This window comes from Tachypleus tridentatus, chromosome 6 (genome assembly GCF_004210375.1).
Source record: "Tachypleus tridentatus isolate NWPU-2018 chromosome 6, ASM421037v1, whole genome shotgun sequence".
Classification (NCBI taxonomy): domain Eukaryota; kingdom Metazoa; phylum Arthropoda; class Merostomata; order Xiphosura; family Limulidae; genus Tachypleus; species Tachypleus tridentatus.
The window spans coordinates 135,675,967-135,703,119 of NC_134830.1; the positions used below are offsets into that span (position 1 = coordinate 135,675,967).

At 30.4% G+C, this 27,153-nt stretch overlaps 1 protein-coding gene across 1 annotated transcript in view; it reads right to left on the reverse strand.

Annotated features, from left to right (window-relative positions):
- Window positions 1-4,996: 4,996 nt before the first annotated feature.
- Window positions 4,997-27,153, reverse strand: part of LOC143253754 (active breakpoint cluster region-related protein-like) — an 88,893-nt gene continuing 66,736 nt past the window's right edge. The window contains exons 14-23 of the mRNA XM_076508072.1: window positions 26,754-26,818; window positions 25,146-25,185; window positions 23,454-23,528; window positions 19,868-19,965; window positions 19,055-19,213; window positions 15,784-15,893; window positions 14,914-15,053; window positions 13,063-13,197; window positions 11,193-11,298; window positions 4,997-9,500 (exon numbers count right to left, since the gene is read on the reverse strand). Coding sequence (XP_076364187.1) covers window positions 9,281-9,500; window positions 11,193-11,298; window positions 13,063-13,197; window positions 14,914-15,053; window positions 15,784-15,893; window positions 19,055-19,213; window positions 19,868-19,965; window positions 23,454-23,528; window positions 25,146-25,185; window positions 26,754-26,818 — 1,148 coding nt within the window. The 3' untranslated portion in view covers window positions 4,997-9,280. The remainder of the gene's footprint in view (window positions 9,501-11,192; window positions 11,299-13,062; window positions 13,198-14,913; window positions 15,054-15,783; window positions 15,894-19,054; window positions 19,214-19,867; window positions 19,966-23,453; window positions 23,529-25,145; window positions 25,186-26,753; window positions 26,819-27,153) is intronic.

Genomic DNA, 27,153 nt, shown 5'->3' on the forward strand with positions numbered 1-27,153 from the left:
CATAATTAGAGTTAAGTTGTTTTGAATTAATCACAAAGCTACTCAATGGGCTATCTGTGCTCAGCCCACCACGGGTATCGAAACCCGATTTTTAGCGTTATAAGTCCACAGACATACCGCTGAGCCACTGGGGGGGTCATAATTATTGAATTGTGCTATATTTAGCAATAAATAACTAACTGACAAGTAGTGTATATTATTAGTAAAATATTGCTAAGGGCAAACGAATGTTTTTTGTTTTTTTATTCACTGAGGATTTATCTTTACTAACACAAATATTTACGTGAAAAAGCAGGTAAGTAACAGGGATTTAAACCCAAGATATCCGGCTAATAAGGCCAGTGTTTTACCACTGAGCTTTTTAGAATATAAGCCGCCCCTCTTTATCTTAAGGCTTTTTATTATCAACATGTTTGCTATACTACGTTATAATCAGGCAATTAGTATAAAAGTTGTTAAAATTTATTTTTTGGTTGAACCAAAATGTAATTTTAAAATGAATGTTAATTTATGACAGATTTTGGATATTTTTATTAGGTGCTGGTAAATCAGCTCATTAAACGCTTTTTTCATAGTATAATATAATTCACATATCTTTGTAAGCTATATTTTCATCGTTTTACTCAGATGTCAGATGAAGAGAGCCGCGGGTTTTAATGATGGCATTCATATAAAAGGTTTAATAAAACAGGCTTTTAACGCTTGGAAATTTCTGAGGATGTGACTTTTTTTTTCCCTAGCATATTCAAAACTAAATTATAAATACGATATAGTTCTGAGCTGTGTTAATTTTTCTCAAGATAGAGTTCAGTCACTCAGTGTGGATCTATGTTTGCTATCGCTCTCGTGAGTCACATTGTACAAGTTAGTTAATATATTTTGAATTCGTTAATATCATTCGGAACGTAAGCCTACAAGTTACGGCAGTGTACGACTGTTCAAGATTGTTGAAATGTAGAATGAAGAAATAAAATAATTCGTTACAGTGGGCGTGGAGTGTATTTTGAATAATCTTCATCAGCAAGAGAAGGATTTTACAACAGCACTCTTAATAATAAACTTTATAAGTGAATATTTACGGGGGCAACTTGTACTCAAGAGTTTCATTTCGGAAGCTATTTTCGCTTATTTAAAAGTAAATGTTACTCTAACAGACTTCGTTCAATTTGGTAGGGTGGTACTAAATCAACCTACGAATCGCCTAATTATAACGTAGTATGGTGATCATACTCATAGTAAAATAAGGTCTTCTAAGTTAGTAAGAAGTCTTAAAAGTGGATCTTGAAAAGGGATGGCTTGTACTTTTAGAAAGCTCAATAGTAAAGCATTGGACTTATTAACTAAACATCTTGGGTTCGAGTTGTGATCTCAGTCTCTTTCCAATACAAAGTAATTTTGCTGTTTCAGCATGCTGTGGCCAATTATGTTTTACACTTTGAACTAAATTACTTATCTTTTTAAACAGGTTTGTTTTTATTTTTCTCTTATTCAAAAGCCTATGTAGTAATTTTGTAGTAAATGGTTAGTATGATAGTACAATATAGTATCGGGTAACTTTCACAGTCTTCAGTGAATGGTATTGGCGAGTGATACACAATAATAGGTAGCAGGTCATTTAACGAATTCTTAAAGACATTTTTTAAAAAGTTTGTTTCAGATAGGGTGAAATGTAATAATGCACAACAAAAAATTATTTAATATGAAAAGATTTTAAGAACGTTTTTCAATGACAGTACAGACTGTTTTAATTATTATTTATCTCAATTTAGTTTTATATTGTGTACAAAGTTCACTTTAGGCTTCTGACATTTGCTAGCATTCAGTTTTATACAAACCTTTGCAGATTTCTTATATGTTATTTGTACTTTAATTTTTATAATGTCTACTTTAGACTATCTACTGGGAGTATTTCTGCTTCCTACTACACTCTATCAAGCTATTTGGCTCATTCCACGATAAACATTTGTGTAGTTTGCTTTAAATTTTGTCCAAATCCACATGAGGTCTATCTGTGCTAGCCAACCGTAAGTTAGCAGTGAAAGTCTAGAAATAAGGCAATTAGCTATCACCATCAACCAATGAACGGCGAGATAGTCACATCATAATTCCCCCCACGGCTGCAGTAGACTCGAGCGCCTTGATCACCAAGAAATGAATGAAAAAAAAACAAAAAACAACTTATTAATAAAAGGAAATCCTGGGTATTAGAATTTTTCACTGAACTAGGGCGTTGCAGATAAGTCAAGGTCTCCGCTTCGTTAGTGTAGCACGATTTAAATGATTACTCAAACTGACGAACAAAGCATCTCACGTACAAATAGAAACATTAGCTACAAGCAGGGGCGTAGATTTTTTACACCCGATGTTGGGGGAGGAGGGGGATGATTTTTGCAACAACTTATGTGAACTGTTCAATTTGCAAATTGGTAATCTCCGATTACTTGAACCTGAAAACTGTAAACATGCAATCACAGAGAAATCTTGTTGCCACGATACTTAGGTCTACTGACTGATACTTATGAACTATCACTGAGATCGAAAAGCTAAAAAGCACGCCTATATTAAATATGTACATTTCGGCTACTGAAAATGCCTCCATCTAGGCCTAATTATGTAATTCGATTGGTAAGAACACGAGAATCACAAGAACAAACACAATTTGTAGGCCTGTTATGTAATAAAACAATTCAACAGACCAAATTGTAGGGGGGGGATAATTGTATGCACCATACCCCCCACCTAAAATGAAGGGGGGATGTTTACCTTCCACCACCACCCTCAGGATCTACGCCCCTGGCCACAAGTACCTGCTAAATACATCTATATTTTGACGTTTAGAACTTTGTAGATTGAGTAAAACATATAAAAATTTTGCACCTTATCTCAAGTCTGTCCAAGATTTTGGAAATGTTTAGTTCAGACAATGAAGAGATATTTTTCGTGTTAAGAAGTATCCAAGGAATAAAAACAGCATAAAGTGCTTCACTAAAAGTCACATTAAACTCTGTTATACACACATATTAATAGAATATTATATCATGTAACAATAGCTTTTATTACCAAATTTTAATCCAAACAACATATATGCTTATAGCACTTGTACTGAATATATTGAAAAAAAACAAGAAATGCATTAATAGCATATGTACTAAATGTAGCAGCACTTGTGATAAATTACAAATGTTTATTTGTTCTAATGGTGTAAGTAACAATAATGAACAAATATAGTTTACAACAATTCCCTGTCATTTATTTTCCGAATTTTCATGCACATACGATACTTCAAACTGACTAAATTTTTTTCTATCAGTTCTGTGCTTTCTCTTCCTTATTTGCTAAAATGTACGATTCTTCTCAACAGAAAAATATGGAAATTATTAAGTCAAATTCCTATTTTTCAAAGAATGTAGTTTCATACATTTATTGAAATTCCTGTCTTTCAAAAATGCAGTTTCATATACTGAGTGACATTACTATCTTTCAAATAATGTAGTTTCATACTACCAGATCAAAGCTAAAACAAACTATGTGTTTTTTGTTCTAGCAAAAGTTCATTAGGAGACATTGTTGCAAATCTTACACTAAAAATATTTGTAATATGAACAGTAGCTTAAACAAAACATGATCTGAAACTTGGATCTCAAACTTCTAAACCTACCATGTTCAATCCTTTACATAGCTTTAATCCTTTGACAAATCTTGATAAATAGGTATTAAATATTAACTATAAAACTTTATTTTTTTCTAAGAATCAGTTAATCATCATCTGTAAAAAGAAGCACATCAACAATACCTGGATCTAGAGTACAATAACCATGTCAACAATGTCTGGATCTAGAGCATAATAACCATGTCAACAATGTCTAGTTTGTTTGTTTTTTGTTTTTGAATTTCTCGCAAAGCTACATGAGGGTTATCTGTGCTAGCCATCCCTAATTTAGCAGTGTAGGACTAGAGGGAAGGCAGCAAGTCATCACCACCCACTGCCAACTCTTGGGCTACTCTTTTACCAAGGAATAGAGGGATTCATTGACATATTATAACACCCCCACAGCTAAAAGGGTGAGCATGCTTGGTGTGACGGGGATTTAAACCCGCGACCCTCGGATTACGAGTTGAGTGCCTTAATTACGTGGCCATGCCAGGCCCACAGTGCCTGGATAATAACCATGTCAACAATGTCTAGACCTTGAGCATAATAACCATGTAAAGAATGTCTGTATCTAGAGAATAATAACCACGTCAACAATGTCTGTATCTAGAGAATAATAACCACGTCAACAATGTCTGTATCTAGGGTATAATAACCACGTCAACAATGTCTATATCTAGGGTATAATAACCACGTCAACAATGTCTGTATCTAGGGTATAATAACCACGTCAACAATGTCTGTATCTAGGGTATAATAACCACGTCAACAATGTCTATATCTAGGGTATAATAACCACGTCAACAATGTCTGTATCTAGGGTATAATAACCACGTCAACAATGTCTGTATCTAGGGTATAATAACCACGTCAACAATGTCTGTATCTAGGGTATAATAACCACGTCAACAATGTCTATATCTAGGGTATAATAACCACGTCAACAATGTCTATATCTAGGGTATAATAACCACGTCAACAATGTCTGTATCTAGGGTATAATAACCACGTCAACAATGTCTGTATCTAGGGTATAATAACCACGTCAACAATGTCTGTATCTAGGGTATAATAACCACGTCAACAATGTCTGTATCTAGAGTATAATAACCACGTCAACAATGTCTGTATCTGAGGTATAATAGCCACGTCAACAATGTCTGGACCTAGAGTATAATAACCACGTCAACAATGTCTGTATCTGAGGTATAATAACCACGTCAACAATGTCTGGACCTAGAGTATAATAACCAATGTCTGTATCTGAGGTATAATAACCACAACAATGTCTTGACCTAGAGTATAATAACCAAACTGTTGTGAAGTGAAAGCACATAAAACACTTGATATAAAACATCTTTATTAATCCTTCAAAATACTAGCTGTACAAGAATCTGTGAATCAAAACTGCTACAAAATATTTCGTTAGCTGTGGTAGGTATTTATATACAAATTTACATGCTATAAAACTAGATTAAGTATTTATTAAACTATACAGTCATGTATCCAAAAAACATGAATTATTATCACACTAATTAAAACACCACCAATATTGTACACGAGTTATATTTCAAAATATTAATGACAGACTAGTGCACTTTATATTAAACAATTGTACCATTTATTAATGGGATCGTTTCCTACCAAGTTCAAATGGGAAGTCTTTAACACACAATGTTACTTCAATATTTCTCTTCTAAAACTGAAAATCGACATTTTAGAAAGGTTAGTTTCAGTTTAGCAGAGTGCCAAGCAGAAGTAATATTTTACAACAGTTGGTACAATCAAACAAGTGTCTATGCCACTTCACTCAGCACTTAAGTATACAATATAATAAAATTTAATATTGAACTCTTACTGTCATTCCAACATGGGAATTTATTGCTATCGTAAATAGTTCAATATTCTTAACCATTCACGCTGAATTATCACAACTATGTGACAGAGGCTAACACCATAACCAACTCCTTTATTCTGGATAATCAGAAATCAGTGAGTATCCATTAACAATAAAAAGGCATTTTATGTCTTGTGTTAGTGAGAAATTAAGAGTGGTAGGTTATTTACTAAAAAAATAAGTGAGAGAGCAAATGAAAACTATGAAATTATCATGCAAGTATTTGCCTCTCCCATTTCATCATTGTCCTGTGATATTTGAATTGGAAAGAATTCTCTGTCCAGATATCTTTTAATTATAAATATCTTTTAATTAAATTATGATCCAGTTAATATAAAACCCATCAATGATGAGTAATTAAATTTATCAGAATAAGTAAAGATATAACAAAGCCTGTAAAGACCAGATGTAAAAAAATTAGAAGTCGATTAGGAGGAAAAGACAAAGTTACAAAACCTTCGATGTTTTTAAGATATACATTTTAAAGATGCAGAGAGAGAAAAAATGCCCATACTTTTCCTAAAGACACCATAAATTTAGGACATACTTGCAAGCCCAATATTTTTTGTTAAAAATTAACTCTTGACCAGAATTAAAAATGTAGACCCAGTAATGAGCAAAGTTAATTAAACAAAATGTCCAAGCTATTTTACTTACAGATTAGAATGAATAATTTCATCAGATGTGCACACTCGATTGTAATCATATTTTCAGCTGCAAAAACATATATATATTCCTGCATTTTTGTTCTAACTGTAGCCATGAACTTTTCAATGCACAACACCTGCACCAATTATTAATGCAATAACTTAGTGACCATAAAGTAAGGCATCAGAAGTTTCAAACAGGTCATCATGTCTATTTCTCTAGAACCATCTATGAATATTTAGATATATATAAAAACTATTTTCAAAAATATTTTTTGTTTTTTTTAAGAATCAACTGAGAGACTTTCAGTCCTCTTTTAAAAATAGATTTGTCTTGCAAGGCTTATTATTGTAATTCGAGCAGTACTGAGATTGTACACCTTGAAAATGTTTATCATAAGTTATAAAAGTAAATATTTTAAGATCTGACATGTCTCTTAGTAAATACACAATTTTATCAAATTCTGAATGAAAAACCAACATTATATTTCTAAATAAGAATGATTAGAATATGCAAGCTCTTACCAGGTGAAACTTAAACATCTCCTAATGTTGTGAGACAAGTTTTAATGATTTGTCAATTTGGACAAAGCCATATCTATCCTTGTGAACTGTAAAAAATTCCCTATTCAACACATATTTCCCCATGGCTGAATCAAACCACTGAGGATTGTAACAGGAATGAATCATGTTGAGTAATTACTATGAAACTTTTCTTTATATTTCCAGTAGTGGAGTGTCACAAATGAGGCTATGTAACAATGGCAAAAAAGCACAAGTATGTAGTGCACTTGGACAAACTTTCTCATATTTGTCTCCCACCAAAGAACACCTTTAACATTCAAAATGCACCAATTTAACTAGTTGTTATAAATTACTAACAGTAAAGACTTCATGACAAACAGATCCAGTCACAACTGTTGAAATACTGTGGATGTTAAAAAGTCACACAAAATGGATTCTTAGCTGTCTTCACGTGAAGGCCTTCCTAGCTCCTTTTAAAGAATGTTTACACACTCATCTTCTACAGAATTCATCCTTAGAAGATTAAATATGTTTTACTTATCATTAGATGGCTTTGACCTATTAATCTTAACAAACAGATTGAAAAAGAGTTTTAAAAAATGAGTGATTCTGCATTTACTGTTACTCACAAAAAAACGACAAGTACAGATAAAAAATGGTGTCTCTCCTGTGCTACCTGTTAAGGAAAAAAACCAAGTTGTTGTTTAATTCCTCAAGCTTTTATATGTTAGATATGTCCATGATGTATACATAGTAGTATTGGTTACATCTGGTGAGGATCTCAAGTTCCTAAACTCACGAACTATTTAGTTTGTCTTCAAAAGGTATGATTATTAATACGATTTGGAAGTATTTGGATGAAAACCTTACAAAGACTGGCTTGAAAGGCCTAAGCCTGATGGTTTCCTGCTTTATCCATTTCTGCCCATAATGGACCAGGAGCTGGATATTCTGCCTATGGTGCCAATATTGAAGAACTGCTATTTGCAGTGCATTCCTGGCTTAAGAGACCTCCATGCAAGCAGGAATATTTTACTGATTTTCAGGCATATTGTAAGCTTAACAACAGTAGCTTGTTTGTTCTTGTTCTAACTCACAGAGCAGAACAAAAGGTACAAGAGAATTAGCTTTAAACTACAGCAGAATAATAAAAAGTAACCAGATAGCATTTCTTTCCTCTATCAACGTAGTCTTCAGAAGGTTTCTACAGTAACTTTAGCCACAGCAACCTTTAGATCATGTGAAAACAAAAAAGTGAAAGACTTTTTACTGTCTATTATGAACAGTATGGCAAAGAAAGAGACAGTGAGTGACAAGACTGCTACTTATCTTGTCAATATTCATCCAAAATATACAGAGAGCTGCAGAAAAATTAAAATGGTTCAGACTTTGCATGATGGTAGAAAGGTTATCACTGAAATAACAGAAAAATGCTCAAAGAAGAGAAACCAGAGGGAACTCTTAAGACTTGCCAATGTTATTTCAATGAAATACTTTGACGAACAGCCTGTGGCATCAGGTTAAATTAAGAATACCAAGAAGAAAATAAAAATGCAGTGAAGAACACTGAAAAAGTGCTAAAAATAGAGAAAAGACTTGGACAAAAAAAGAGAGAGAAACTCCTATATTACTTGAGTGCTACCTCAAAGAAAATAACAGACAGAGTTAACTGTATGTGTTGAAAGTAGAAGCATTAATGGCCATATGGAACATTCAAGCATTAGATTTTCACTTTCTTGCATGGTTTCAATTGTGTTTATGAAGTATACTTTCTTTTTGCAGGTAGTACTTTACACATCTAAAAATAGGTGACAGCTGATAACTGACCCTGTTTCTCCACTAATTAGAGCATAGATCTGAATGAATGAAATATAATACCTCAGAAAAAACCTTAAAGTGAACATACACTGTGGTGCACAATGAATCCTGGTAAGACTTTGATGCAAGATCACATGGTTACTCAGGATTTGTTGAAGATAAGTACATTAACTTACTGGAAACTGTTTGGCAAAAAATTGAAAACAGATATAAGGTTTATTTTATTACTCGGCAGAAACTTGTTTCTTGTTTATAGATATATAATGGTTACAAATGCTCTATCTGGTAACATACGTGTGAAATCAGGGTCATGCGAAACTTTGGAACTCGATTCAATTGCAAATCGAGATTTGGGAATAGATCCATTCTTTAGTTTGATTTGAGTATTTTGAGACAATTCAATTAAAACAAAATTTTGTGACTTGCTGGGCCCTATATTAAATTCTCAGATAATTACATGTAAACCCTAATATACTCTATACATATATCTGTTACATTTTTAAATGCTCATTCAGTTGGATTTATACCAAGAGAACAAGCATTTAAATGAAAAATTAACAAAACTGTCTTAAGCTTAACCAAATTATTCATCAATCTTAAAACCTAGTATGGTTAAAGTAGTTTAAATGCTAACATCCAAATTTACTTAAGTTAATAAAAAACAAAAACTTCAAGCTTATAATTGCTGCTTCCACTCATTCATTCATAACGTCTGGAGTTGCTGCTATAACAACAGCTAAATTATTTACTGGATTCAACAGTTAGAGGGAGCCCTGCTGCTCTTCTTTTTAAAAAGAAATACAGAATTCCTGCTTGAGCCATCACATCTACCGTACTTGCTGTTAGGAGGTCCACAGACTTTGCACCTGAAGTGTTTTGAGCTGGCCGCAAGATATTTGGTCCAAAAACTGTGGCCAGGTTATGTAGAGACATCTTGTTGTTATTTTCATGCTGATTAACTCTGTAATTAATTAAAAATGTTAAAGTCAAAACTAAAATTATGTGTGTTATTTAAGTTTTGTTGAAAAAAATCTAGGTGTTAGATTAGATGGATTTTACAAATAATGACAGCATAAACTGACCCGTACCTTCATATGCCAAGGTGTCAAATCTTGCAATCTAAATTTGATTAGCAATAACTACTACTACCTAATAAAAATTCATGAGGTAAGTTTTTCAAAATTATTTATCATATGTTTTCAAACAGTAATTGCAATATTAATATCCAAATCAAGTCTTCAAAATAGGAAAGAACTGATACCTATTAAAACTCTACAACAGATACCATCAAACCACAGTATGTTTAAATTAATAATTTTAATTTATTTATTTAAATTAAAATAAATGTGGTTTAATGCTGACCGTTCAAATGAAGACATGCTAAAAACAACAAAGATTAAAAAACAATATTAAAAGAAAAGGAAAAATTTATTCATGTGTACATGTACAAAACTTTTGTTGGAAAAAACTGAAATAACAATGACATTTACAAAACATATCCCAAAATGGCTGGTATGGGTATTAAAATTTTTACTAAAATAAAGTTAAAAACAACGTTTCAACATCCTTAGGTCATCTTCAGATTAACATTTATACTTTAAAAAAGTTCAAATTTTAATATTCCTGTCTATCACTTTGTTTCACAGTTTAGGATAACCAAGACCCAGTAAACCACGAAAAATTTAGGACAAGTTTACCAACTGAAAAATAATAAAAAACAACTTATTTTTGAACAATAAATAAGCTCTTCTTTCAAGGTAAATTTAAAATTTTTAAATAGTGGTTGGTCAGAGCTGTTTCACGATCAAGAAGTAGCTTGCCAGTTGAACAACTCAGATGTAGGTGGCCAATAAAACAGAATTTGATAAAATTTAACTAGTGGTTTAAATTGGTTTTGTAGTAATTGACTATAGAATTGGCCAAATGGTTAGGGAGTTTGATTCATAATCTGAGTCACAGGTTCAAATCTTCATCACACCAAACATAAACTCCCCTTTCAGTTGTGGGAGATGTTATAATGTGATGACCAATTCCACTATTCGTTCATAAAAGAGTAACCTAAAAGTTAATGGTGAGTGGTGATGACTAGCTGCCTTCCCTCTAGTCTTACACTGCTAAAGTAGGGACGACTATCACAGACAGCCCTCATGTAGCATTGCGTAAAATTAAAACAAACAAACTATAGAATTGTAGTTACCTACTCATGCATTTCAAATTATAATTTTGGGGGATATTATCACAAGATTTAATGTTGTGACTACAGATGATTAACCAGGAACACAAATGCATTAAATGATTACAGACACACACACATACATACACTTTTTTTCTTCTTTAACTATTCTAAGCCTTTCAAATGAAAACAAATTTTACGTAATGAGAATCTCAGGAACAGACACAAGAACTACGTTGTTTTTAGCAATGAGTTGACTAACAAATATGAAATTGAACCATACATGACTAACACATAACTTCTACTTTAACCATTTGTAAGTCACTATTGGTGACATTTTAAAATCAAAAATTATTTCTCTTGCAAAATTATACCAATACTGAGTATTTAATTTTCAAAAATCACCACTGACAAAACATTATGGAATGAAATGGTTCAGAGAGATGCTTAGTGTGCTAGAATGGTCCTTACTAAACTTACTTCACCATATGATTAATCAGTTTTAAAATGACTTCTCTGTTGATTTCTGGAAGAGACTGGAATAGAGATAACAGTCCTCTTTTCCTTGCTTCTTTATCTTGCAAACCTTTATAAACATGAGCAAAATTTTTAATGAAGACAATGCTAATATCTAAATTAATAAAAACAGATAAACTTGAACAGTGTCAGAAAGTGTTGTTTCAAGAATAAATAAAATAAATACTAAACAAAAAAATGTTTTTTCTTGTTTTTCAAATTCATATTTCATGCTGTGTTACAGTCTACAGAATACATAATTCTTCTTACGATTCATGGCGTGCATGCTTTACTGACATCAGAACAGTACATATTGCAATGTTAAGCATCCTTCATGGGACATCATTTTACTGCCTACTGAAAAACACCCTACTGTACAGTGGTGTAAGTAGTTAAAACAGGTGACCCCTCCAGACAGCTTTTGCTCTCCTTTCAAGGAAATTAGTAGATATGCAAATGTTAAATACAAATTCTTTAAAATATTTAACAAACAATGACATGAGCTGTAAATACTACCAGACAGATTATCTGCTGTTAGGTCATAACAGCAAGATAAGGAAATAATTGGACAGTTCATGTTTGGTCAGAACACCAAAGCAATTTATCAAATATCTAGGAAACCACATGTGGCCAAGGAAATTCTGGGATATTATACAGATAAGTAATAAAACCACTTTTATACACATGAGCTAAAAAAATTGCATCGAGAGAAAACAAATAATCTTCATTCAGGTGTACTAATTATTCCAAATTGTAACACAAGCTGTAATAGGATGTGCCCAGATATAATTGGTGGTAATTCTGCCCTAAGGAGGCAATGCATGTCAGGATGTGCATGTACATCTGTTTCTGAAAGTGACTAGTACAATAGCCACAGAAACAGAAAACACAGAGGCAAGGTTGCTCTTGATAGAAGGACTAAGCCTCTGGCACTGCTTTATAGTAAATATTGGTAGAGTTTGAACTTGAACAGAGATGCATACAAAACTAGTACTTAGTTGAAACTGTTTCTACTTAAAAGTGTGACTGTCCACTAACAGAGTTTTACACTTAGCACTTGTGTACAAAAACACGTTACACTATTACAATAGTAAATTGACAAATAACAATTTATAAGCATAATGAAAATTATTTTATTTAGAGAAAGTGCATGTCTCAACAGAATATTGGTCTTTGGGTATGATATAACTTGGCATATAATTTTTAAGTTACTAAATAAAATTAGTTTACTCTTTTACTTAAAAATATTAATTTAAAACTTCATACAAAACAAGTTTCTTGTCATTTAATTTGAAACAACTTTTACCAAAGAAACAAATGTAAGGTGTATATATAGTATCTCGTGTAAATGTGGCAAGAAATACAAAGAAAAACTCAGCATTTCTTGGAAATCAGATGCAAATAACAATATGATTATATGATATTCTTGGAAGAATTTGTTTCCTACACCACCATCAACCCCATAAAAAAAGAAAACTGAAAAGAAACTGTTTATACCAAACAGAAATTAAGACTACGTGTCTCTCACTATACCATGACAGTGTATTCACCAAGCTCTTAGTTAAACACTTAACAAGCCCTTTCTTTTTTTATATTTGCAAATCTGTTATAAACCTCACTGTTGTCACATGACAATATTCCTACATATTACAAACTCTTGCATCTTTTTCCTTTGCATATATAAATGCCATGTGCTTAGCTGTATATCACAGCTGAAACACACAAATCAGCGTGCTGTAGAAATATGCAACATGTTCTCTATGTAAAATAACTTTAATTATGCTTCTAATTCATTGTTTGTTAATTTACATGCTAGATTTTATCAGTTACTTACTAAAAGCTTCAAAGAACATGCGATACAGATTATCTGTGAATGGAGCCTCAGGTAATTCCCTAAGATATAACTTCAAAAGCCCAGTCACTGTATGGATATCGACTTCTTTAAGCAGCTGTTCAGCTTCATACAGATCTAGGTGGAGAAAAACAAGTCTCTAACATTAAACATACAGGTACAGTTACATTAGCATAATTTTAGGCCACACATTTACATTAAACACTGGAGTAAGAAAGATGCACTACAAGTCATATTTTTATGTAACTAAAAACTTTAACACAGTGCCATTAATGGATAGTTTTTCTTGTTCAGCTTAGCCCTCTTGTCATAGCATCCTTTATTGCACATGTCACAAGGTTTTTAGTGACTTGCATTCAAAATTTGACCAAATTATTTTTTCATATTATACCAAATAGAATGGTATAAACTCCTAGTTAATAATCTGCATTTTAATAATGTATAAGTTTTAAATTATCAATTTTATAAGGAAAAATTTTAAAAATTCTGAATTTACCCTAATGAGAAAAATGTGATTTTTTTTATTTAGGCATCTCCTCTTCTCTAATTTATTGATCATCCCTCCAATAAGTAAGCAAATTTAATGTAAATTACTCACTATAAAATGATCACTGAGACAAAGCATAAGTTGTAGCTTATTTGGTTACAGAGCTATCATATAGAAAATCAGACATTCCCCAATTGATTTATCACTTACAATTGTACAAAATAGTAGTTAAACACAATTTAAAGAATAAATAAACAAAATATAAGTATAAATAAATCTATAAAATTATGAGTTTAAAACTATTTAGGATAAACAAATGTAATTTCATATCAGAAGTTGAACATATTCTAAAAATAAAAAAATTGCAATTTAAATTTTTGGTGGTTACAAGGTTGGTCAATTTGTCCAACCTTGTATAGAATTAAGATGGAGAAAATATAAAGTTTTATTGAAGATAAACATTTGAAACATATTTAGGAAATTTTAGATATTATATAAATGAAATTTCAAACTTTTGAGAAAAAGAAAAGTATTTTTAATAGTCACACAAAAATCACATTGCACTCAGACTAATAAAAAAGACAACGTTTTCACATAATTTTTTTTAGTTTATTAAAAATACTTTTGTATGCAAAAGACTTGTAATGTTTACTGAAAGTCTCTCAAAGTTTGTGAAGATACTCATATTATATTAAAAGTTTGTAATATCCAAACTATAATGACTTTAAACCAATACAAAATGTTCATATGATTGGTCAATACTGATTAAATACTGCTTAATAGATAGGTATTAAATCTCCCGACTATGATCCATTTTCATCTAAACAAAAAACTCATGCATAAGTGAAGTTTCAAACAATATACATTAGGACACTGTGACATCACAAACAAAAAGATATTGAAGGGAAATTTCTCAACATAGCAATTTATAATTTCATAAATTTATGCAAAATTAATCTTATACAGCATATTGTTTCTCCACCTACAGTAGAAAAAAAAAAAAAGAGTTAAAAAATTTTCCCAAAATATGATGTTCTTTCAAACCATACAAATTACAGTAAGTGTTACAAAACAAGCAAAAACAACCTTTTAATAGAAATTGGTAAAACAATCAAGTTGACAGGTTTTCTTGTTCCTCAAAGGTTTAGACTGACAGACATATATTAATAAATTTATGTGACTGTCCAAAATGAGTAAAAAATAATTCTGTTTCAGGTATTCAGAAAGCTAATTTATGATAGAAAATATATTTCTTTGAAATATAAAAACTGCATACAAACAATGAAGATGAGAAAATCAAAACATCAGTTTCAGAGTATGAAATAAAAAACAATCAAAATATTTACTTGTTTCAAAAGCCTTTTTAAGTCTCTGAACATCAGATGTTGACCCAGACACTCTATAAATCCCTACTTCCTTCATTCCTCGCTTTTCGACTTCTCTCACACAGCTGGAAATGATAAAGGGTATGTTGCTTCCCTCATTCCTGAAAAAGAGAGATATAACACAGTGAGTTTGATCAAACTACACAAGTTTTGAAAACAAAATTAGGATTTGAATTAAAGGGAAAAAAACTTAAAAAATAACAATGATCATAATGTATTACTCTTTTAACTACACTTAGTCTCAAATGTGTTCTTAATATTTTCAGAACCCAAAAACATTTTTATTCATGATATTAAGACACTTAACAGAATATGCAATACGACTGATGTGAAAACTGACAACATATTAATGCTAGTTCTTTGAGAAACCCTATCTGCAAGAGATAGTTATTTTATGGCAAAGACATACCATGATTCTTCTATTCAAAAATGTACTTTATTTTTTGTCTTACGTTCAGGAATTCAGACTTTGAGTAAAACAAGTTACCATATATGTACTGATAGTCCAACCAACTCTCTTAAGTTTTTACTTATTGTATTTACAAGACATTTCTAAAGTACCAACTTAATGAAAACAGAATGCAGCTAGTTATCAAGTGAATGTTTTTGAAGAACCCAATAATTATGCTACAATAATAACATTAGGCAAGATGTAGAAAATTAAAGCTTACCCACAATATTGCAAATCCCTTGTTTGTTTGTTTTTTAAAAAAAGACAAATCCTTTTATCTGTTCTATCAGGTCTCATGCAAAGCTTTCCTTATACATGTTCTATTAAATTACATGTGAATATATCTTTATATCTGTTCTACAGGTCACTTTTCAGCTTACTTGCACACTTGTTCTAGTTTGGCTCCAAACATCCCAGCATTTTTTGATGATGGTATTTGTCTCAATGCTATCTCAGATGGAACAAACTTGATTCTCAAGGTCAGCATGTACTGGAGAGATGAGAAAACAAAAACTAAATTTCAGCAGGGATATTACAAATGGTCATCTACTGTCAGTAAAAAGTAAATTCAACGTATACACGTAATTGTTCAACTCAAGTACAAGTGTGTAGAATATAAACCCTATGGAAAACAAGAACAGATCACTGAATCTTTCAAGGCTATCCTTCCTTCTTGACTAGAAACCCACTTGAAATCAAACCTGAAGATGACCTAGGAAGGTCAAAACGTTGTTCCCTGCATATCAATAAAGATGATCTTTGCACTCCCAACATTGAGAAAAGTAAAAACTTAAAGCCCAACCTTCATTTTTCAGGCATTACAGACTTCCCTCTTAGAATTTCATAAAGTGCCTCTAATACTGTCAGTTGCAACTCATTTCATACACTCATCAACTTGTTAGAAGAATAAAGGTGTCTTTACTGAAGCCTAGCTTGTCTTTTGCATTTTATCTCCAGATAACTTGACACCTATTTTCTTGTGAGAAAATAAGATTTTAACCTACCTCTGTAAGGTAATTCTTTCATTCCCAGAATATGAATGTACAATGGTAAATTTTCTATTCGCTCACTAACATCTATGCTGGATATAAATGGGGTTAATACATAAAAGAAGTCATTGAAAAGCCTGAACAACATGTCAGTAAGTATTACTCAATATTTCTGATCAAAATAAATCCAGTCATACAAGACAAAATACTTACTTACTCAGCTGGGAACCCATACAATTAAGAATATCAAACATGTGAGTTATATCTTACCAGATTCATCAGAAATGAAAAACAATAATACCAGCTTGTGACAGAAATATCCTAAGATTTATGCCTGAGTAAATGTAAACTTAACTATAAATAGGCCTGGCTGTTCAATATTTAAAAACAGCAATCATGTAGAATATGGTCATAGAATGTTTTCATTCAAAAGAACTATGTCTCTGACATGGACATTGCCAATTTCTTATAGCTTTGATGGGCATAATATCTTGCAAACAGTTCTCATGCAGAGCATCTCCAGATACATTAACTTTCCAATGATGTCAGTTCCTTATGCATACAAGATGTGAAACGGTTGATGTCACATAAAAACTGGAAAACAAAGGGAAATGATAAGAGAAGATAGTTGACACCACATCCTGGGTTTATATGTCACTGTCATTAACCCTCTTCTGCCTGGGCAAATCAAGATTTTTAGTAAGTTATATTTGAAATTTAAAATTTTTTTGCTCATGTTATGTTATGTCAATTAGCATAACATAATATTGTAGCTAATAATCCAGAGTTTAATAGTAAACAAGTTCTAACTTTTTAATTTTAAAGAAATATTTTTAAAATAAATTCTGAATTTCTTCTAGCACAAAAAATATGACATTTTCTATAGGCATCTCCTCTTCTCCATTTTATTCACTAATAATAAGTACAATAAGTACTTATAACACTCCAATATGTACAAAATGTAATATAAATTATTCATCATAAAATTGTCATTGCTCAGACTAACCATAAACTTTACAGCCTTCGATTTTGTTTGGATACAGAGCCATCATATAGGAAATGAGACTCCTCTTGCCACACTCACCTGTCACATCCTCTCTCTTAAGATATAATAGTTATCTTACATTTAATTGTATATAATCTGTAACAACCAACAGAAAACAAGATTTTCCTTTATCAAATGACATATTATATTACATTATTTTCTGAAACAGAGAATTGTAATTTTCACAAAAATGTTTCATAAAGCATGCATGGCTCGCTGGTGACATAGTTCAATAATATAATGTGAACTCCACGTTTCCCAAGTGATTTACAACTTGTAATGGTACAAATAGTAGTTAGACATGGTACAAAGGATAATTAAAGGGCAATAAAAATAAAACAAATAAATAGATGTATACATATTACAAATTTAAAGCTACTTAGAATAAATTACTGTTGTTTTTATATTATAATTTGAAGTCATTCTATAAAAAAAGATATTTCAATTTCTTTTTTGGTTGTGATGATGCAGTATAAGAGTTAGTTATATAGAGTTACAGTGGAGAAAATAACAGATAAAAATACAAAATTTTACTGAAAACAAACATTTGAAATATATTTAGAAGAGTTTAAGAGATTATGCAATTGAAATTTGAGGTTTTTGAGAGGTAAAGTATTTTTAATCTTCAAATGAAAAACTGCTTTGCACACAGACTATTCAAAACAACACTTGATACATTTACGACAAATTATTTTTCCTTATTTAAAATACTTCACCAAAAATATGACATTTTGTATGGGAAAGACTTATAACATTTACTGAAAGGTTGTCATATTTTGTGAAGATATACATATTATATTTAAAGTCTGCAGTATCAAATCCTTAAAGACTTCAAATGAGTACAAAGAGGTTACATGGTTTGTCAAATCAAGCCCATGTATGAAAGTTAATACAACTACAATTGTAAACATTACAAGAAAATCTACAGTTTGTTATAAACTGGTATTTTATACTTATCTTATAACAATAAGCATTTAAAAATCACCTTCTAAAACTAGTAATGTGACAGCATGCATATATTTTCTTAAACTTAGCTTGTAATTTGGACTTTGTTCACAAGTTACACTCTGAAAATTTGCAACTGTTCCAACCAGGTGGAAGAAATGTTAAGATTTTATGTTAATACTAAGTCTGATTTCTTTTGTTCTGAAAGGACTTTGTAATGCTTTAAAACTACACAAACAACTTGTGAATAATCCACAGGAAAATAATACTGGCTAAAAAGTAAATATCACTAAATAACTGCTATGGTAAAGCTTAATAAAGTAAAGGATGTTATTTGGTTCAGAGGTCAAACACCACCTAATTCATAAAAATCCTATAAATTTTAATAGTAATCCTGCTTTTTCCTTAGTTTTAGGTTCTTTTGGTTTTCAAATGCTACTATAAATCTAAATTAATTTGAAATTTTCTACAAGCTTATAGAAAACAAAAAATCAAAATATTTTAACTTTTCCATATAATAACTGCTCACTCTGATTTTATTGCTGGATCCCATTGGCAATGTAGTGGATGTTCTTTGAATTAAGCCTTAAAAAGGTTTATGTATAAATTTATTGAACCAAATATTGCTTATATTGCAATTAAATAACGACTCTTTCAAAATTTAATCTTTACCTCATGCAGACTGACCGACTTCTCTTGATATTTGTCCATGAGCCATGACTGGCTTAGTTCTATGGCAGCCTTACCACGAATAATAGTTCCTTGACTAGGATGTTCTTCATAGCACAAGATTCTCAAAGTCTGTGACCCCTCTAGCTCTATTACAAATTCCTAAAAGGATTGTTTCAACTTTTGAAGTCAGTAATAATTCCTAATCTTTGAAAGCAGTTTAAATATATGACTTTTAATTCATGAAGTGAGAGAAAGAGAGAGAAAAAAGAATCAGAAATATGATTATACTTTCAAAATATTGCAGTATTTAAACTTTTTTATCATATAACTAATATTTATATTTAGATTGAAAAAAATTAACATCTTTTTATAAAATTATCTTTTTTGTTATCATATATATATATATATATATATATTCCTTTTTGTATTTTGAGTGAAAGTAAAAACGAATGTAATAACACGTCAACCACACTATAACTACCATATCCAGTGCCAAAGAAGCTTTTTACCTAATACCTGGGCTCATCAAGCCAGTCAGAATACAACAAACATATATAGTTGCAGTCAAAATGCTATTTATATCATCAGTGGACTGAAGAACAACTGTTTTGATGTAAAGTAGATCAAAATAGTGATCGAAAAGTCATACCGATTACAGATTTAGTTCATTACAAATCAGAATTACCTTTATAGTTTTCATCAACATGAATTATAACTTTTATTCTAGCTATATAACACTGAGTATGTTCCTGATCCATATCCAGAGTAGAATACATTACAAAATAAAATTCAAATCTGGAAGTAATTAACTACCTGGTTTAAATGTGGTTCCATGTTATTTCTCATTTTCTCAGTATCAGCTTTCTTAAAAAAATGTCCATAAGAATCGACCTCTATGCTAAAAAATACCTCTGAAAATAGAAGAAAAAAAAAGCATAAAATGTATTCAAAAATAGAAGTACTGGCTTCATCAAATAATCATCATTACATAACATCATATCCCAATAACAAAAATCAGAAATGACAAATATGAAACTACACACGTTATGTATATAATAGTAAAAATACTACCCTGTGGGCAGCTGTTTGTATTAATAATTACTAATTGTAATATTCATACTTTATTGAAAAATTAGGAAATGTAAACATTTCCTAAAAAAGGACTTTTGTCTGGAAAGCACTACATGGGAAAAGTGTTCAAACTATGTTATCTAGTCACATGCAACCTACAGCATCAAAATGGTTCAATGTACAGAGCTCAAATTTTTCATACATTTTACCAATATAAACTGTAATGTTTTTATATACTTAAAGTGGTATCATTTGTTGAAGAAATAAGTTTAAGAACTCCAGTTTCTCAGTACTACATTAACTAATTACATGACTAAAAATATAATGAAACTCTCACATGCAGTTCTAGTGAGTCACGTTCTTGTTGTGAGGAGATAATTTTTATTTGAAATTGTGTTTTGTTAAACAGAACTAGTTGATGAGCAGTTTTCTGATTGTCTAAATCATGAATACTCAAAGTGTGAAATTTTTTTACAGATTTTTGTTTGTGGTGCCATTCAATAGATGGTGCAGGAGTTTTGGTTACATACATTGATACTGAGATACACACTATGTACATTACAGTAAGATGGTGATTATAACTTGAGGGGACACAAGAAATTTTAAGTTGGAGCTCTATATATTTGTATGATGAATAAATACAGGTGGTATTGAAAATATTTTAAAATTAATAAACCAAACCTGTAATAAATGTGAAAGCTGATGTTTTGCAAATTATGGTTCAAAATTCCATCCCATTTTTCTATATAGTATATACTGCTTTAACTATAAAAATTGGTTGCTTGCAACTTAGGTTATTGCAGTCATGGTTTTCTTAAGTATTAGGATAGAGCAGAATTCTTTGTTAAACAATTTATAGATAACATACAACAAAAAACATAATGATTTGAAAACTTAAACTCATGCTGCATTATGGCTCCTTCAAAAAACAAAAACACAACTGAAACCATCTTTGTAATACTGCATAGATATAATCCTTTGGAACAAATATGCAACTGTATCCAAGTATATAAAGAACAGGAATGTAAAAAACTGAGTTGAGACTTGCTGATTCTCTTTCATGATTAACCCTTACACAGCAGGAATGTTGTAGGTAGCAGCATCAATTGATGATGGCCACTGTTTAAGAATTAAATACCACAACATAAGTATCCAATGAAAGGTTAGACAAAACTGAGTAACACTTGTTAATTATCCTTTATGATTTAATAATGACAGTCAACCACTGAGACATATATTAAATAAGCAATTAGACAACAGGATACCTCAAACAACATTAACACTTTCTCTGGGGTATCTTTTCCTGTACATGTCATGAGGTCTCAGCGAGTTAAATTAAAAATTTATAACTACCTAGTCATCATTGTATATAAATAAACATGATTAAAAATGTAGCTAATTATTCACATTTTAATATTATAGAAGTTCTAAATTCTTAAAAGGCAATATTTTAAAAAGTCCAGAATTTCTCATAGTATGAGAATTGTGACATTTTGCTCTTGGGTATCCTCTCTTTTCTAATTTATATACCATTCTTTTGAGAAATATGAAATTTAACATAAATTACTTACTATAATGTTGTCATTGCTAAGCAAAGCATAATTATTAAAGCTTTCAACCTTATTTTATTACATAGCAATAAAATAAAAAATGTAAGTCCCCTTGTTACAACCCCTCTTTCAGAAATTGCAGATAATTATCAGACACTTAATACTACATTATTTATAACTAATAAAAAGCCAAAGTTTTCATTTATCAAATTACATAAAAATACATTGTTTCTGTAAAATGAATTATCAGTTTTGCTTCCAGTTTTTCATGTACATTCTTGGCTAATTGACATATAAAAATTAGAAACTTTTTAGGTTAGAATAGGTAAGCTAAATTTTTTAAGAAGTATGCCCATGAACAACTCAAGTAGCTTATGCACTATGTAATTCATTAACGTAGTGTGAGCAAAGTGACTTACAACTTGTGTAGCAAGAATTTTAGTTACACACAATCCAAAGAGCAATAAAACAATAAACTTTAAATATAAACAGGTGTATACTGTTACAATTTTAAAACTATTTAGGATAAACAAGTGTAGTTTTGTGTTAAACTTTGAAGTCATTCTAGAAAGAAAGAAAAGGTAATTCAGATTTATTTCAAATTTTTTTCTGGTGGTTACAAGGTTGGTCAGCTACACAGGGAAAATACATCATAAAAAATATTGAAGTGATCAACCAAACAAAACTACGTAGGTGATGAACAATGGAAAAATTATCCAAACAATTAACAACACAAAATTATACATGTGACTAACCACAAAATTATTTAAATGATCAAACTTATCTGAAGCACCATTCAAAGTTGATTTAACAAGATTCTTTATATTTGGATAAAAATTGTTAAGTATATAAATTTATAAATTCAAATACAGTTTTAATTCAATGGTGTATTAAAAAATAATCACATTGTGTTTTGTTAATAGTTTAGTCGTCTTATATAATTACCAATATGGAACCTGTTAAGTTACAGATCTCTAGTTTTTCTTCACACAGAGGTTATCAGAATTACACTAACAGAGAAACAGAGTTAACAGCTAGAACCAGTTCTGTTCATAAAAATGAACATTTAGTACAGAGTTAATTAAGAAAATGATTTACTTATGGGTAACTGTTTAAATGTAACTTGTTGCCACACTATGCCATATATAGTTCTCCTAGTACAAAGATTATTATTACAAATAGTATTTAATATTGTAGAAAACGTTTGTTACTTAATGTAAGTGTCCAATGTTCACCTTTTCTTCAAAATTTGGCTGTTTTATGCACTAGCACAGTGGAATTAAAGTAAAGTAGATGTCTGGTACTTCATAGTCTACACTATTTAAGTTGTCTGATTTTTCATATTAATTAATGACTGTAATGTTAGCAACCTTCCACATATTGAAGAAAATTCAAAACAAAAAAGGTATAGAGTCATTTAATATAACAGTCAATATGCAAAGAAATGTTTAATAGTTTTAATTAAAATACTGACTATTCTCATGATATTTCAAGTTGACTGTTTTAAATTAAAAACTAATGCCACAACAAAAAGCATCTGAATTAGTGTATTATAATTAATTTGTTTTTAAACTACAAGTACTAATAAATTAATTAATAATTTGAATACGTTTTAGAAGGGGCTCATCATCACATCTAATTTCTTGTAGGAAGACCACTGCTATGCAACATCTAGGACTGTGGAAGATGTGACCCCAGTTGAAGCACAGACTCAGCAATGAAGGTTAATTCAGTTTTTCATTAATTATGTCATATTAACAACACAAAAAAGACTTTACCTGTTGAATAGACTGGACCATGGAATTTCTGAACTGCAACGTGAAGATCTCCCGCAAGCAAATCATCATCTTTATCTAGAAATCCAAAAACAGTTTTACAGACTTCTTTAGTGCACACTAACTTAAAATGAAACCATCATTTCGTTATTGTAGAGTAAACAGTTATTGTCAGTTATGGTCTGATCAAATTTTAAAAATGTGACAACCTGATTCTGCAATACAGCAGTTCAAAGGTATGGTGTTATTCTTTTGTGACATTCAGTAACTTATTTGGAAATTAAGAATAGTTATTCAGTGTCTTTTACACTTACAACCAGATAAAAATGAGTAGAACCAAGTATTAAGTTCAAGCCAAATTAACCACTAAAAACACTGCTGGCTATCTTATCAAGTATAAAGAAATTTGATAGATTTATATGTGAAATAAAACTTAACCATAAAACAGAGAGAGACACCAATAAACATTACTCAGAAAGAAAAAAAAACACTAGTAAGTAGTTATTTCTCAACTGTATTCTTTAATTATTATTGTTATTATAATAAAAGTAATTGAAATGTAAGAATAAGAAACTCATTTAAATTAAGGTTAGATTAGGTTAAACATAATAATAGAAAAATTTTTCATGAGGCATGCACACAAGAAACTTATGTATATGTAATTCAATAGCTTAACATGAGCCACATGCTCACAAAGTGAGTTACAATTTATATTGGTGTGATTAGGAGTCAAACATGGTTCAAAGCGTGATCAGACAATAAAATTTAAGCATAAATAGATGTATACTGCTACAAGTTTAAAGTTACTTAGGTAAACAAATGTTATTTCATGTTACAATTTAACCCTCACTCTTTACACCTCCTTCTGTGCATGTCACAAGATTTTACTGAGTGAAATTCAAAATTGAATTAAACCAGTTTAGTTAAGCCTATTTTAATGAAGTTACTATTACAGTATTTTTATAATTTAAGGTTTTATATTAACTAAGTTTTATTCCTTTATTTTAAAAAGAAACATCTAAAACAGCAATTAAAACTGTATATTTTTCTGTCACATGATCCACTAGTCGTTAAAACGCTAAAGTTTAAGAGCTCTTACACAAGAAACTGAGTAGCTAATACAGACTATCAGGGTACGTTTCCAGCTATCTTTCATCAGCTAGGGGAAAGTTTCCAAGAATTTCTCTCAATGTGAAATAACATTCTAATATTTCTAGGTTTAAGATTAGCCATTTCCACTTGCAAGTCAAAGCTGTGTTGCCAAATGACAGTTTGAAACTGAATGGCATGTTTATAACCAACAGAAAGAGCAACTTTCACTTTCACCCTATTTAGTAATAGCCTGAAAAACATCTACCTGTTCATGGATTTGTAGTATGAAATAGAAAAGACACTCAATGCAACATAAATTAACATTATTTATGGGTTCACAGCTGTTTATTTTAATAATGAATGGACTGTAGTTTTTAATTTTGTTTATACTAACATACACAGTGAACTCTCTACACATATCAATGATAAAATATTTTTAAATACTATTTTGTTTTGACATTAGTGTATTTGATACAAACTTTTTATTTACACGACATATTAAAAACTTAATTTTCACTGGTTACTTTAAAAGATCTACTCCTTGCAAGTAACTTTAATAACTTTAAACCATTCTAAGGTTTTGAATACCCTACAGATACTTACCGGATCTCAACAAGAATGACCCTAGATTAGTCTCCAAATACTGTAGAAAAAACAATAAATGCATTAGAAAACACTATATGTAATTTTTATCTGAAATATAACAAATAAAAATCCTAAAATCAGATATGTATAAATATTTAAGATATTTTTCTGTGACAATTTCGTTTTGATTACAAAATTGTATCTTCAAGTCAAGATTCTATGTAAATTTACTGCGACAGACAAGTTAAGAAAGTCACTCTGCACTCATAAAATGTCTAAGTTTTCATCTATCAAATGACTTGTATTAAGTTACGTTCAACAGATAAACATCAATTTCACTTACAATAGAAGTTCAGTTCCAATGGGAATCACAATGATTAGACTGGATAAATTTGTAATAGCTCTTATCACATAGTTAGAAAGCCAGAAAAATTGTAATTTTTAGAGACAGTGATCTCTGTTTTGCATGTTATTAGTCTGTGTTTTTTTGATGCAGTATATAATATAAATATAGATTATATCAACATCAATATAAAGAAATAGGTTTAATTCTTCTTGACATTTGCCATCAGGAAGATTGGGTAAGTTCTTTATTTCTTGTTTTTCAAATTTATTCTTTATTTACTATAAAAGTAACTAAACTGTAAAACCAGGAATCTTTTTATGTTAGTTAAGATTAGATCATGTAAAATAAATAACAAAAATATTTCAAGAAGCATGCATGTGAGGATCCCATAGCAATTCATGGGTAACGTACTTTGATAGCATAACGTGAGATGTACATGTCCTGAGTGAATTACAACTTCTAATGGCAAAGACAGTAGTTAGACATGGTTCAAAAAGCAATAACACAATAAAATTTAATTATAAATAGATATATACTGTTATGAGCTTAAAGTTACTTAGAATAAACACATGTAGTTTAACCCTATGACTCCACCTTATTCTTTAAACCCCTTTCTGTTCACACCATGAGATTTTACTAAGTTAAAGTCAAAATTGAATTAAACAAGTTTTTCTAGAAGGAGAAAAAAAGGTAACTTAGATTTACTTCAATTTTGTTTTGCTGATTACAAAGTTGGTCAAATTGACCAATCCTTTTTTGAGACAGGGTTTGAAATAAAAATACAACAACATATAAAGTTATATTGAAAAAAAAAGACATTTGAAATGCTTTTAGGAGGTTTTAGAAACTACACAAAGGACAGTTGAAATTTTTCAGATGAGAAAAAATGTTTTTAAACATGAAAATTACTTTGCCCACAGACTATTCAAAATATTCAAGAACAAATCTTTGAGTTTATTAAAACACCTCACTAAAAATATTTTTTGTAATATTATAATGTTAACTGGAAAACTGCCAAATTTTGTGAAGATATATATACTATGTTGAAAGTTAGGTTCATTAAATCTATAACAACTTCAAACTGACCAAGTCCACGTGCAGAGAGTTAAGTCATGAAGTTAGCTAACATGCAAGCAATGAAACAAATTTAGATATTAAAGTTTTGTTGCAAGAAACTAATTACTATTGTCCTAAAATAAATAAATAAATGCCTGTTTTTACAGTTTCCAGAAACTGAATTTTTTATGTTTACACTCACTCTGTGGCAAAATCAACTATACCTTTCTGCAAGATGCAATCCAAGTCTGAAGTTCATAAAGACACAGAGATGGAGTTGTTGCTGAAGCTACAGAAATAATTAAAATGAAATATTAAAAATTGCAGGATTTATCCCAACTTATTAAGGTGTAATCACATTGTTTAAAACTTAATAAAGAGGCAAATGTTCTATTATCAAATGTACCAGATTTCACACTGGTTTTAATGTTATTTTCACAGAACTAAAATTATAATTTCAAAATACTAACTAATGGTTTTAACAGCACAACAAAAACTTCACCAGTTTGTATTAGTAAATTTCAACAATGATCTTTATAAAGACACAAAACTAAGAGGTGTAAAAAAGATCTAGAAGTTACAACAGATTAAAGGAATAAATAAGGATACATCTCAACATTTACA